The sequence below is a fragment of the Chiloscyllium punctatum genome, chromosome 9 (assembly GCF_047496795.1).
Source record: "Chiloscyllium punctatum isolate Juve2018m chromosome 9, sChiPun1.3, whole genome shotgun sequence".
Classification (NCBI taxonomy): domain Eukaryota; kingdom Metazoa; phylum Chordata; class Chondrichthyes; order Orectolobiformes; family Hemiscylliidae; genus Chiloscyllium; species Chiloscyllium punctatum.
Genome location: NC_092747.1, coordinates 19,360,465 through 19,374,841, shown reverse-complemented (window position 1 = coordinate 19,374,841; position 14,377 = coordinate 19,360,465). Strand labels below are relative to the sequence as shown.

Genomic DNA, 14,377 nt, shown 5'->3' with positions numbered 1-14,377 from the left:
GGGAGGAAGTTCTAGGATTCTCACCCACTGAAAATGAAGGAATAATATACATTTGAGGCAGGATATTGTGTGGCTCAGAGGGAAAAATACCTTCTGGACGTCCATGTGCATCACATCAATAGCACTGCCCTCATCAAAAGATTCCATCAAGCTAAACACTATTTTCTTTCACGTATTGATTGCTTGCTTTCATCAATTAGCCTGCATTTGCTCAACTGGCTATTCAAATTGTCTAGAATTGTCTCCAGAAGCTTTCCGACCAAGGTTTAACTAGTTACTGGGCATATATTTACACACATTTTTGAAAAAGGCTACAAAATTTGCAATTCTTCAGTTTTAGTGGCACGAACCTGAGTCTAAGGAAGACTGGAAAATTACAGCTCACGTCTCTGTAGTTAATATACTCACTTCCCTTAGGATCTATCCCATCTAGTTCTGTCACCTCATCAAGTCCCCTTAGAGGCAAGTTATCCTGCATCACCTCATCAATTTTAAATCTTTCATATTACTATACTGAAAGACCATTACTTCATTTCTGTTTCAAATACTTTCAACTAATTTTAAGAGGATATTCTTCTGATTTTTAATGGATTCTTGCTCTATGTAGTGCAATGTAATAGCCTTAACATTGTTTCATGTTTTTCCCCTCTGTCGACATTCCTTTAAGTGACTGAATAAGCACCTCTATATTAACAGGAATTAATATCTTGTCTAAAATTTGGAAGGTGCCACACAAAGTTGTGAAATAAGATAAGAGTCTATGGTGCTCGGGGCAAGATATGGTGCTCGGGGCAAGATATGGCATGGAGAGAGGATTGACTGACTGACAGAAGGTACAGTGTGGGAATAAAGGGGTCTTTTCTCAGGATGGTAGCCAGTGACGAGTAAGTTCTACAGAGATCAATTCGGGACCACATTATACATAAACAATCTGAACAAAGGAAGTGAGGGCATTGTTGCTTAGTTTGCACATGACACAAAGAAGGGTGGAGGGACAGGTAGTGTTGAGATGGCATGGAGGCTACAGAGGACTTTGATAGGCAAGGAGAGTGGATAAAGAAGTGGCAGATGGAATACAAAGTGGGCAAGTGTGGAGTTATGTTCTTTAGTACATAGAAGAGAGGTGTAGACTATTTTCTCAGTGGGGAAAGGCTTCAGAAATTTTCAACACAAAGGGACTTAGATATCCTGGTTCAGGATTCTCTTAAGGTTAACATGCAGGTTCAGTTGGCAGTCAAAGAATACAAGAGCAGGAACATACTGATGAAGGTATACAAGGCTCTGGACATACCACATTTAGAATATCGTGAATGGTTTTGGGCCCTGCATCTAATGATGTGCTGGCATTTTGGCAGGCCAGAGGAGGTTCGCCACAACTACTGCAGGAATGAAGGGCTCACCATGTAATAAGCAGTTGAGACTCTGCGTCTGTACTCGGAGGAGTTTAGGAGGATGGGAGTGATGGGGTGTAATCTCATTGAAGTTTACAGAATACCGAGAGGCCTGGAAAAGAGTGGACGTCAAGATGTGGGCGGCACGGTGGCACAATGGTTAGCACTGCTGCCTCACAGCGCCAGAGACCCAGGTTCAATTCCCGCCTCAGGCGACTCTCTGTGTGGAGTTTGCACATTCTCCCCGTGTCTGCGTGGGTTTCCTCCGGGTGCTCCGGTTTCCTCCCACAGTCCAAAGATGTGCAGGTCTGGTGAATTGGCCATGCTAAATTACCCGTAGTGTTAGGTAGGGGTATGGGTGGGTTGCGCTTCGACGGGGCGGTGTGGACTTGTTGGGCCGAAAGGCCCGTTTCCACACTGTAAGTAATCTAATCTAAGATGATGTTTCCACTAGTGGGAGAAACTAGGCACAGCTCACAGTCAGAGGAGAGTGAATCTGTGAACCTCAATGTCACAGAAGGCTGTGGAGACCAAGTTATCATCTTTAAAGACAGAGGTAGGCAGCTTCTTGATTAGTAAGGAGATTTATTCAAGGTTACAGGGAGAGGGAAGGAGAATGAGGTTAAGAAACATGATCATCACATGATTGAATGGTGGAGCAGACTCGTTGGGCTGAACCTTATGGTTATTACCTGGTCTTCCATCTGGTCTAAAAAGAGGCAGTAGACAGAGGGGAACAAGACAGTAAGCTATGCTGAGTTTAAGAGTGTGGTGCTGGAAAAGCACAGCCAGTCACGCAGCATCCGAGGAGCAGGGGAATCGACATTTCGAGCAGAAGTCCTTCATCAGGAATACTCATGTCTGATGAAGGACTTATGCTCGTAACGTCGATTCTCCTGCTCCTCGGATGCTGCCTGAACGGCTGTGCTTTTCCAGCACTACAGTCTTGGTCTCTGATCTCCAGCATCTGCAGTCCTCACTTTCCCCTAGTAAACTAGGGGAAAGTGAGATTTCATTGAATGGAGTAGGGAAGCATCATACAAAAATTTTAAAGGAATTTTGTTTATGGCATTTATTCAGAGGCAAAATAAAGTCACAACAACATATCGTAACTGAATACTGTACGCTCTACAGGCAATTAAAAATGACAGTATGGGGCTTCATACCTGTTAACCCACTGAACAAGTTGTTCATCTTGCTCTCTTTTAAAAATGTCGTGGTTCTCGTGAAGTACATCCATATTTTCATTCTCAGTCATTAATTCACGGATTTTTTTTGCCACCTGTTCCAGATGCAAAACAAGCTATGAGGAGCTGAAATTATGTCTGAAACCCTTCCAATTTTGTGCTTCAGTTGATGTATAACAAAAACAGTTATTCCCAGAAACATAAGCATTCGGTCCATTGAGTCTGCTCTGCTGTTTAACTCGATCAGAATTGATGGAATACCTCAATGCCTTTGACCTAGCCCATCCCCAGAATCCTGTATGCCATCAGTACTCAAACTCGTTACCCTCAGCTTTAAATATATACTCAAAGACTGAGCTTGCATTACCCTTTGGGGTAGAGAATTACGAAGATTTATTATATTCAGAGTAAAAAGAAAGCTTCATCTCAATTGTAATTTCCTTTGTACTTAAATAATGGTTTCTTCTAGCTGTAGGCTCCTCAACCTGGAAACTCTGATCTGCATTTTCCCTGTCTAGCTCATTAAGCATTTTTTTGAAGTTTCAATGAGATCACTTTTCACGCTTTGAAACTCTGGAGTAGACAGACTCAGTTTTCCCAAACTCTGCATAGTCCTGGGAACAAATCTAACAAACCTTTGTTATACTCACTCCATAGTAATAATAAATTGAGATAAGGAGAATAAACTGTACACAGTACTCTAGGTGCATCCTAACCAAAATCCTGTGCAAACGAAGCTCCACTGAAGTACTATCAGCGAGTTTTGAGAAGATTTGTAGCTCAGGTTGAGGTTCTGGATGTAGGTTTGCTCACTGAGCTGGAAGGTTAATTTTCAGATGTTTCGTCACCATACTAGGTAACATCATTAGTGAGCCCCCAGATGAAGCACCGGTGGCATGGCCTGCTTTCTATTTATGTGTTTAGGTTTCCCTGGGTTGGTGATGTCATTTCCTGTTCTTTTTCTCAGGGTTTGGAAATGTCATTTCCTGTGGTGATGTCATTTCCTTTTTTTCCCCTCAGGGGTGGTAAATGGAATCCAAGTCAATATGTTTGTTGATAGAATTCTGGATGGAAGGCCACGCTTCTAGGAATTCTCGTGCATGTCTATGTTTGGCTTGTCACAATGTCATTTGTGTCTAATGCCATTTACAAAATACCTTACAAGAACTGTAACAAACACTACATTGGACAAACTGGCAGAAAACTAGCCACCAGGATACATGAACATCAACTAGCCACAAAAAGACAAGACCCACTCTCACTAGTATCCTTACATGCAGATGACGAAGGACACCACTTCAACTGGGACAACACATCCATTCTAGGACAAGTCAAACAGAGACACCACGAGAATTTCTAGAACCATGGCATTCCAACCAGAACTATCAACTAACACATTGACTTGGATCCTATTTACCACCCCTGAGGAAAAAAAAGGAAATGACATCATAGGAAATGACATTTGCAAACCCTAAGAAAAAGAACAGGAAGTGACGTCACCAGCACAAGGAAACCTAAACCCATAAATAGAAAGCAGGCCATGCCACCCGTGCTTCATCCAAAGGCACTAATGTTACCTAGTATGGTGATGAAATGTCTGAACATGAACCTTCCAGCTCAGTGAGCAAATCTACATCCTGAAGTACCAATCCTTTACTCAAAGCCTGTTGTGATAAAAGTGTATATTCCATTAGTCTTTTGAATAGCTTGCTGCAGCTACGTTAACCTTCAGTGAATTTATTGACAAGGACACCCAAGTTCCTCTGTTCATCTATTCTTTCAGACCTTTTGCTATTTACAAAATATTCTGCACATCTGTTCTTCCTACCAAAGTGAATGACCACAATTTTTTTTTATATTACATAGCTATCAGCAAAGCAAAGGGTTGATTAGCCAAATGATGAGAATTTAAAAACTAAGTTTGGTAAACATTTTTGAATTTTGGTAAGTGGAATAACAAGATCAGGGTAAAGATTCCTGACCTTTCATCAATGACTAGTATTGACAAATCCACTGAAGAATAGGAATATAATGATGTAGAAATATTGCAATAATTTTAAAAAATGTATCCATGAATGGGAGCATAACTGGTTAGGCCAGCACTTATGGCTTATCCCAAACTGTCCAGAGGACAGTTAAGAAGCAATCACATTGCTGTGGGTCTGGAATTACATGTAGGCCAGATCAGATAAGGATGGCATATTTCCTTCCTGGTAAGACATTTGTGAACAGCAGGGTTTTTAGAACAATCTACACTAGCTACAAGTCATTGGGCTAGCTTTTTATTCCAGATTTTTATGAAATTCAAATTTCCATCCTGGGATCAAATCCATTTTCCTGGAACATTAACCTGGAGTTCTGGATTACTAATACAGCATATTTACCACTACAACACTGTCTGCCCTTTGATAATTATGATTCATTAACAGAATTAATAAACTTATTCAAAAAGATTTCTATATAACTGTAAAAGACAAGGTTCATTCTTATAATACAATTCTCCATGAGTGGGATTTCATGGCACAGATGTGGGCTCATAATGGCTGAAGTATCAGCAAGGAATGCAAATGGCTTCAGAAGGGAAGTTAAATTGGAATTAAGTGCCTGATAGGTTATGGAGAGGGAGAGGGTTAGGAGAAGGGAGGCAAGGGCAATGGGGTTGACATTTAGCAGTGACCCCCTTCTCAATGCTGTACAGCCCCACTATAACAGAAACAGGAAAGTCACATCACTCAATTCCATCTCTGAAGTACTGAAGACCAGAGGGCTCAGAGTCAAATGGCTCTATGGGGGAGTGATGCATAGCTCTCCTATAGTGAGATGGACCAGTAATCCACTTTTCCACTACAGTGGGATTCATTAAACACATCTCCATTTCAACCCATAAAAATGAAATAATCAGCTACTGATTACACCATTGACATAAAAAACATGTTAAGACAACTTTTATGTAAATTTCCACGTGTGCCTTTTTAGATCGATGGATTTGGATATGTCAAATAGCCTTCCTGATCTGTAGTGATTCTTGAATAAAGGAATGACAACTGCTTATCACAATGAATAGTGTTAAGAAAATGGTTAAGGTTGATATACCAAGACAGAAATGGGTGACCAAGGATTAAGAGTCAGGTTTTCCACCCAGTTCATGTTTGGAAGTCAAGGCAGAGCATGTGAGGCATCAAGTTAATTTGCTAGAGTGAATAATCTACAGGCAGTCAACATGATACATTTTCCAAATCGTGGAGCTGGCTATGGCACTCTGTTTCAGAGTCTTCACTAACAAGCCCTGGGTTTATTCAAGTAATCTTAATCTTTATTACCTCCTCAGGAAACTGCCGTGGCAATGATGTTCTCTTATCAAGAGCCACAGCAACTCTCAAGGCCATGCAGTATCTTCTAAACCAAGCCCACTTGTGTGTCTCAGCACAGCAAGGTAGAGTGTCAAGCTCTAAATCACATGCCAGAGCAACTAAAACCTGCAAAAAAAAAAAAAAATTACCACTTAAGATTTCATTACATTCTATCTTTATACAAAGATTGTCGATGTATCTCATGAGGACTAGACTGGGTTCAGACAAGCTGTGAAGAACGGACACTGGAGTAAACTTTCAGACACCTACATCCACACTGTAGAACTAAATCCAACAAAGGATCGATGAAGAGGGAAAATTATCACAATAAAAGTGAAGTTTCACAGTTTGTGCATCAAACATGTCTTGATAGAAACAACACTATTATGATATTAGTGTCTATGAAAGCTTGCTTTGTGACATATTGCCTGCTACATTTCCTCCAGTAAATAGTGACTACAGTTCAACAGTATTAAATGGGCTAAAAAGTACTTTCACAAAACCAAAAGTTGAAAAGTGCTTTACAAATGCAGGTTCTCCCTTTCTTTATTCCTTCTAATTTGGTCTTAATGGTGGTTTTCCTAGGGAGCTCTAATATCAAGAGACACAATGTTATATTTCAACTGTTGATTAAAAAATGTTTATTAGCAGCTGAGATTCTTAAGATTACTATTCAATGTAAATATAAAATCTAATTTTGCATAAATTGTATGTAAATACAAATTGATTACTTTTGGATGATTAACATCATTCTAACCCAAAGCCACAGAAATCTCAAGTGAGGGAATTAAGGTAGCACCTTGGTGAGCATTAAACAAACAATGACCTCCAGCTACTTCACCGGAAGGCAGTGGGAAAAGGTGACTGAAGAGGATTCTGGGAGAAGTCGGCTTGCTCACTAAATTGTGAAAGGGATCATGAAAGACCCGGTGCTCAATAGAAGGAAGAGCATTCAACCATAGGGCCATTTTGGGAGCAACCATTTTGTTGAGGTACTGTGCTGTTGAGATCGAAGTGTGGGCTTTGGTCAGCATCAGGCTTCGCTGAGGGGGGCCAGTAGCATTACGGTAAGGCAAGGTAATTTAATCCACTAGTCATTAGTGGGTAGTAATTGTAGTTAGTGGAGTGGTATGCTCCTTCTGTGAAATATGGGCGATCAGGGAGCAGTCAAGCATCCCTTACAACTGTGTGTGCAGGAAGCATGTCCAACTGCAGCTCCTCTCAGTCTACATGGATCCACTAAAATGGAAGCTGGACACACCTTCGAGCATGTAGAAAGCACAAAACCTATAAATAGGACTTTGAGATTTTAAAAATTTCATTCACAGGATGAGTGTGTTGCTGGCTAGGCCAGCATTTATTGTCAATCCCTAATTGCCCAAAACACAACAAAGTCCACTTCGAATTAAAACTTAGTCACCCAATTTTCAGTTTACTTTTTAAAAAAGCATGCAACACTTTGGAATAGCAATCTGGCATCACTGAAATTATGCTTTATTTAAAATATTACTTAATTAAACAATGGTGCATCATTCCAGAAGTCCAAGCTGATGATAATGGACAGCAATCAGGAGAGCTAAGGTCAATTGTTGCAACTCCTAGTACACAGAGATCAGCTGATTTCACATAAGGTCAACAATCAAATTCTACAAAATAAAACAAAGAACTCCAGATGCTAAAGGACAAAACCAGATATTTATGGAGAAACTCAGTAGGTCTAGCTGCATCTGTGGACAGACAGCAAAGTTAACATTTCAAGTCCAGTGACTCTTAATCCGAACTTTTGCTGACAGACCTGCTGAGTTTCTCCAGAAATTTCTGGTTTTTGTTTTGAGGTCCTTCTACTTGTACCTTTATCATTAAGTGAGCTCACATCTGATAAAATTCATAAAACATTTACTTTTCAATCTGGACTTCAAAGTACACCGGTTCTAAATAAATACATCAAAACAAAATTATTACCTTGAAGAATGGGCTGTGAAGGAGCTGCTTTCCCCCTCTTACTATGGGATCTTCATATTCATACTGACGCTGCAAAGCCTCTGGAAGACCTTTGACTAATGCAGCTAAAGCAGTCCCAGTAAAGCTCTGAAAGGAAAACTGTTCAAAGTGAGCAGGTAACGCCACTATTTCTTCTTTAAACATCTAGCAATGAGCAAGTAAACTTAATACACATCTTTAAATAGGTTGTTACTATACCAAAGATCGTGGTTCTCCATCACTGTCCCCAAGAAGTCTATTGATGTTTATGGTCTGACCAAACTCCGTGGTTAGAAGTTTGCGCAGTCTCTGCAAGGCCCACATTCTGTGACTAGCAGCTTTTATATAAAGGAAATAAAAATCATAAGCGCATCAGACACAATGGCTGAAAAATGAAAATTCTCTTCATCACTTCATCTTTTGATGCTTACCGAGTGCACTTAGCTGAGCACAAGCTGCCAAAGAAGCAGCTAAACGCGGCACAATACTCCTGTTTGATGCAAAGCTTAATCGGAAATCCAGCAGGCAGGTAACTAAATCCATTGAAGGACATGACAAGATGCACCGATCTGACAGAAGATCTTTAGGGCCTGGTTCAAATATTTTAAAAATTGAGAGAATGATTACAGAAAAACAAAAATCAAACTTGACAAGATGAAATCAAAGAGGTCTTTTCGGAAACATTTGATATTACAATTATAAATTATTGTTACTTTATTAAATAAAGTCCATATTACAAAAGTTGTGCCACAGATCAATAGGCTATCATTCTTCACAATGAAGTCTTTGATCTCAACTATCACATCAAGAACAAATGTCAAAGAATCCCAAAATAGGAGGTGGCGATGGTGATTTGGTTATCTAGCAAATGGATTGTTCTCGAGAAGTACTCCAATCTTTCTTCTTATATTTTGACGGGGAGGTAGTGCATTTCTTAGTTGCATTACTAATGGACAATGCTGAACCATTGAAAAAAACCACAAACGATGACAGTTCTTCAAAACTCTAAACAATATAAAAATCCTCTGACATGGAGGACAAAATAGGCATCACCATGCCTTTTATACAGTAATAAATAAAAGGCAGGATTCAGTTCTTAGCTTCTGACAGCAACACAGACTGCACAATTTTGAAAAGTTTCCATGTGATTCCTTAATTTTTCCATGGAATGTGGGCATCAGTGTCATGGCTGACGTTTGTTACCCATCCCTAATTGCCCTGCAACTTTTCAGAGGATAATTCAGAGTCAATTGCATTACTGTGGAACTGGAGTCACACAAATTCTGCTTGAGATGCCATATACTACAAGAGAAAGAATTGGGGATGTTAGACTAGATCAAACAGAGAATTCTGCAGAAACCCAGCACATCAAGCAGCATCCATGGAGACAGAAACAGAGATAACATTTCAAATTATGGAAAGAGTCATACTGGGCTCAAAATGCTAACTCTGTTTCTCACTCCAAAGACACCATCAGACCTGCTGGGTTTCTCCAGCATTCACGGTATTTTGCTTTCACTTGAGAATCAGATCAAATAGCTCTTTCAACCAACAGACATGGAGTACAATGGCCTCCTTCCATGCTATAATCTTTCTGCATCTGAATATTTGAACCCTTCAAATGTACCACTGACTTTCAATTTCTGTAAAAGCATTCTGCAATGTGCAACAAAATGTTTTAAAAATGCAATAAAGCTTTGCCCCTTGTGTTGCTCAGTTTCCTTACCAAAATACTCGATCTTACAAAAAACACACAAGCATACATTACCTGCAGCAGGCATTATGGGATACACTGTAAATCGCCATCCCCAGCCATTCACAGAACCATCACTGGTAAACTTCCACTTTAGCTCATCACCAGGAATTCTCAGTTCACTAGACCAGTCAGACCACTCTCGACCTGCAACAACCAATGTAAAATTGTGCAACTAAAATACAAATGGGTCACAATTTATACCATAAGACACCCACCAACTATCTATGCATATTGCGTGATTTGCTGCCTTATATTCAGAAAAGCTTTGCAGCCGATAAAATTATTATTCATGTTTTTCTTAAATCTGCCATCACAGTTTCTGTGGATACACTTTATTTTGATGAACATTTACACTATATTCAGACTTAGATTTTCTCTTTTCCATTTACAAATTGTCCTAAAGGTATAAATCATAACTATCTCTTATAACCTTTTCCAATACTTTACCCACAACTGAAGGAAGGCTCACAAGTCTATAATTACCAAAGTTGTCTCTACTCCCCTTCTTGAACAAGGGAACAACATTTGCTATCCTCCAGTCTTCTGGTACAATTCCTGTAGACAATGACAACATAAAGATCAAAGCCAAAGGTTCTGCCATCTCCTCCCTGGCTTCCCAGAGAATCCTGGACAAATCCCATCCGGCCCAGGGGACTTGTCCATTTTCACGCTTTCCAGAATTGCTAACACCACCTCCTTGTGAACCTCAATCCCATCTAATCTAGGCGCCTGTATTTCAGTATTCTCCTATACAACATTGTCTTTTTCCAGTGTGAATACGGACGAAAAATGTTCATTTAGCACTTCCCCTGTCTCCTCGGACTCCACGCACAGGAGTACAGACAACCCTGGTAATTACAGACCAGCGAGCCTTACTTCAGTTGTGGGCAAAATGTTGGAAAAGGTTATAAGAGATAGGACTTATAATCATCTCAAAAGGAATAAATTGATTCAGGATAGTCAACACTGTTTTGAGAAGGGTATGTTGTGCTTCTCAAACCTTATTGGGTTCTTTCAGATGGTGACCAAACAGGTGGATGAGGATAAAGCGGTTGATGTGGTGTATATGGATTTCACTATGGCATCTGACAAGGTTCCCCACAATAGGCTATTGCACAAAATATCGAAGCATGGGAATGAGGGTGATTTAACAGTTTGGATCAGAAATTAGCTAGCTGAAAGAAGACAAAGGGTGATGGTTGATGGGAAACGTTCATCCTGGAGTTCAGTTAATAGTGGTGTACCGCAAGAATCTGTTTTGGGGTCACTGTTGTTTGTCATATTTATAAATAACCTAGATAAAGGTGTAGAAGGATGGGTTAGCAAATTTGCAGATGACACCAAGGTCGGTGGAGTTGTTGATACTACTGAAGGATGCTGCAGGTTACAGCGGGACATAACTAAGCTGCAGAGCTGGGCTGAGAGGTGGCAAATGGAGTTTAATGCAGAAAAGTGTGTGAGATGATTAACTTTGGAAGGAGCTCCAGGAATGAGGAGTACTGGGCTAATGGTAAGACTCTTAGTTGTGCAGATGAGCTGAGAGATCTCAGTGTCCATGTACATAGATCCCTGATAGTTGCCACCTCGGTTGATAGAGCTGTCAAGACGACATATGGTGTGTTAGCTTTTATTGGTAGAGGGATAGAGCTTTGGAGCCACGAGGTCATGCTGCAGCTGTACAAAACTCTGGTGCGGCTGCACTTGGAGTATTGCGTACAGTTCTGGTCACCATATTATAAGGACGTGGGAGCTTTGGAAAGAGTTCAGAGGAGATTTCCTAGATGTTGCCTGGTATGGAGGGAAGGTCTTATGAGGAAAGGCTGAGGGACTAAATATTGTTTTTGTTAGAGAGAAGGTGGTTGAGAGGTGACTTAATTGAGACACAAGATAATAAGAGGGTTAGATAAGGTGGACAGTGAGCCTTTTTCCTCAGATGGTGATGGCTAGCATGAGGAGACATAGCTTTGAATTGAGGGGTGATAGCTACAAGACAGATGTCAGAGGTAGTTTCTTTACTCAGAGAGTAATAAGGGTGTGGAATGCCCTGCCTGCAACAGTAGTAGACTCGCCAACTTTAAGGGCATTTAAATAGTCATTGGATAAACGTACGGATGAAAATGGAATAGTGTAGGATAGGCTTCAGACCAGTTCCACAGGGTGGCACAACATCGTGGGCCAAAGGGCCTGTACTGCAATGTAATGTTCTATGTAAGGTATAAAGTTATGCATGATAGAACAGCAGAATATAACTTTATTAAGGTACAAGGAAGATATAAATTTTTGAATAATCATCCCTCAAATTTTGACAGTAGTTAATTTCTTTTGAAACAAGATTTCATTAAGAGGGGAAAATCAAAATATTGGCACTTCCTACTACCTACAGTTGTTGACATGAGCAAAAAAACGTGGCAAAAAAACATGAAAAATGAGCCACACAGATTGCAGTTTTACTTCTTCATTCATGGTTCTGGAACACACTTGCATCACAGAGATTTCATTTAAGTTCTCTACATCATAATTTTAATGTTACATTGGAATTTGAAGAACAAAAGGTGATCTTATTGAAATGCATAGGATTTTTAAGGGGTTTGACGGGGTAAATGCTGAGAGCATGTTTCCCATCATGGCAGAGTCTGGGATCAGACAGTATAGTCTCAGAAAAAAGAAGCACCAATTTAAGACTGAGAGAAGGAGGAGTTTCTTCTCAGAGAGTTGAGTATCTTTGTAACTCCTAATGACAGAGAGCTGTGGGGCCACTCTCCTTGTGTACTTTCAAGGCTGAGATAGATTCTTGATCAGCAATGGAATCCACGGTTATAGAGAAAAGGGCAGAGAAGCGGCCTTGAGCAATGTTGGATCAGCCATAATCTGACTGAATGGCAAGCAGGTTCTAAGGGGCTGAATAGCCTACTCCTATTCTTATTTCTAATGATCTTATTAGCCTGAAGACACCACAATAGTCAAACTAGGTGGAGCCTACTGCATGCAGCTCAGCAGTAAAACAACTAATTGGTCTATAATCTGTCAAGAATGCTAGGTGACAATGGGGAAATGAAAGGGTCAAGAAAGGAAGTGGACATGCAAAGGCAAGGGTGAATAAAAATGTGCACTTATACAGCACATTATAGACACACAAATATCCAGACACAGATGGTGAATTATAGAAGGAAACGTTTCTGGTTATTTCAGAGGATGAGACACCTGGAAGCTTCAATTGAGACCATAAATTTTTGTACACTAAACTTTGGAAGCAACTCAAATGCCTTAACAGTATACAAAATACAAAGAATTTATCTACACCAAGGGAAAGGAAACCAGTTTTACAGGTACCATTAATTTAACATTCCAGCCATCACAATAGAAAAGATCACATGAATGTGAAAACATTTTAAATCCACAGAAGTTATTACCTGATCGGACAGACACTATCCGGTTGGCGCCATCCATTATGGTTAATGGGTCGTGACGACGCTCTGTGGAACACTGCCTGTCAAACTCTACTCGAAGACCTTCAGCACCTAAAAAAAACATGCAAAGCATCTTCAAGAAGAAAAATAGTTATCTGCCCGCATGTCTTAGCTTTCCTTTCTGCAGATTAGCTATTCATTCTGCTATCATCTATTTAGAGACCAAGAAAAAATTTGAGCTTCAAGCGAGTAGCTGAAAGGATGACAAGACTTTACACTTAGGCTTATACTGTAACAAACAGACTAAAATCACCATTGGATAAACTCCGTCAACAAACAACTTCTACTTCAAAAATTACAAAGAAGAAGAACCAGAACTATACAGCACAGGAACAGGCCCTTCAGCCCACTGAAACTGCACCAACACATGACATCTTTCTAAACTGAAAGCCTTTTGCCTCCGTGCAGTCTATATCCCCCTATTCCCTGCCAATTCATATATCTGGCAAGATCCTCTTAAACATTGCTATTTGTGTCTGCTTCTACCACCTCCTCTGGCAGTGCAGTCCAAGCACTTACCACCCTCTATGTAATAAAAAAAAACTTGCTTTCACATCTCCTTTAAACTTTCCCCCTTGTACTCATGAACGTTGCACATAAACCGATGTCCTCCAGTAACTGACATTTCCACCCTGGGAAAAAGACTCCAATTTTCCCTTCATCCATGCTTCTCACAATTTTGTAAACTTCTATCGAGTTGCGCCTCAGACTCCAAAGTTCAAGTGAAAACAAACCAATATTTTCCCAATCTTTCATAGCGAATATGCACCAAAGCAGACAACATCCCAGTAAACCTTTCCTAGACCCTCTCCAAAGCCCCCACATCCTTCCAGAATTGTACACAACATTACAAATGTTATCTTCCTAAAGTTCTATACAGCTGCAACATAAAATGCTAATTTTTATACCTTCATCTGTCAGGGTATAGTGTAAGTATGCCATATGCTTTCTTGGTCACCTTAAACATGGTACACAAAAATCCCTCTGCACAGGGATTGCAGAACTGAGCTTTTTCACTTTATTTCTAACACAAAATCCTACTCCTGGATTATATTTCACACTGCCCCTTAAGCAGACATTTAATCATCCCTGAACCAGTGCAAGGTGATCATCAGGTCTCTCAAGCATTTATTTCTGTTCTTTTCTTTTCCCAGATTTGTAGCTTCTAACCCCAATCCAAGTTTGAGTTCACTCCTACAGAGCGAACGATAAAAACTTAGCACTTCTGTCTGCTCCTCTTTCTCAC

At 40.1% G+C, this 14,377-nt stretch overlaps 1 protein-coding gene across 10 annotated transcripts in view; it reads right to left on the bottom strand.

Moving 5' to 3' along the window:
- herc2 (HECT and RLD domain containing E3 ubiquitin protein ligase 2) overlaps nucleotides 1–14,377 on the bottom strand; it is a 231,639-nt gene that overhangs the window by 31,885 nt on the left and 185,377 nt on the right. For 5 of the 10 annotated variants that reach the window (XM_072576977.1, XM_072576979.1, XM_072576976.1 and 2 more), the window contains 7 exons: nucleotides 13,075–13,182; nucleotides 9,677–9,808; nucleotides 8,340–8,498; nucleotides 8,128–8,246; nucleotides 7,891–8,028; nucleotides 5,899–6,054; nucleotides 2,558–2,673 (listed from right to left, as the gene is read on the bottom strand). In XM_072576977.1, the coding sequence (XP_072433078.1) occupies nucleotides 2,558–2,673; nucleotides 5,899–6,054; nucleotides 7,891–8,028; nucleotides 8,128–8,246; nucleotides 8,340–8,498; nucleotides 9,677–9,808; nucleotides 13,075–13,182 (928 nt within the window). The remainder of the gene's footprint in view (nucleotides 1–2,557; nucleotides 2,674–5,898; nucleotides 6,055–7,890; nucleotides 8,029–8,127; nucleotides 8,247–8,339; nucleotides 8,499–9,676; nucleotides 9,809–13,074; nucleotides 13,183–14,377) is intronic. The other 5 variants (XM_072576980.1, XM_072576984.1, XM_072576978.1 and 2 more) reach the window with 1 other exon arrangement.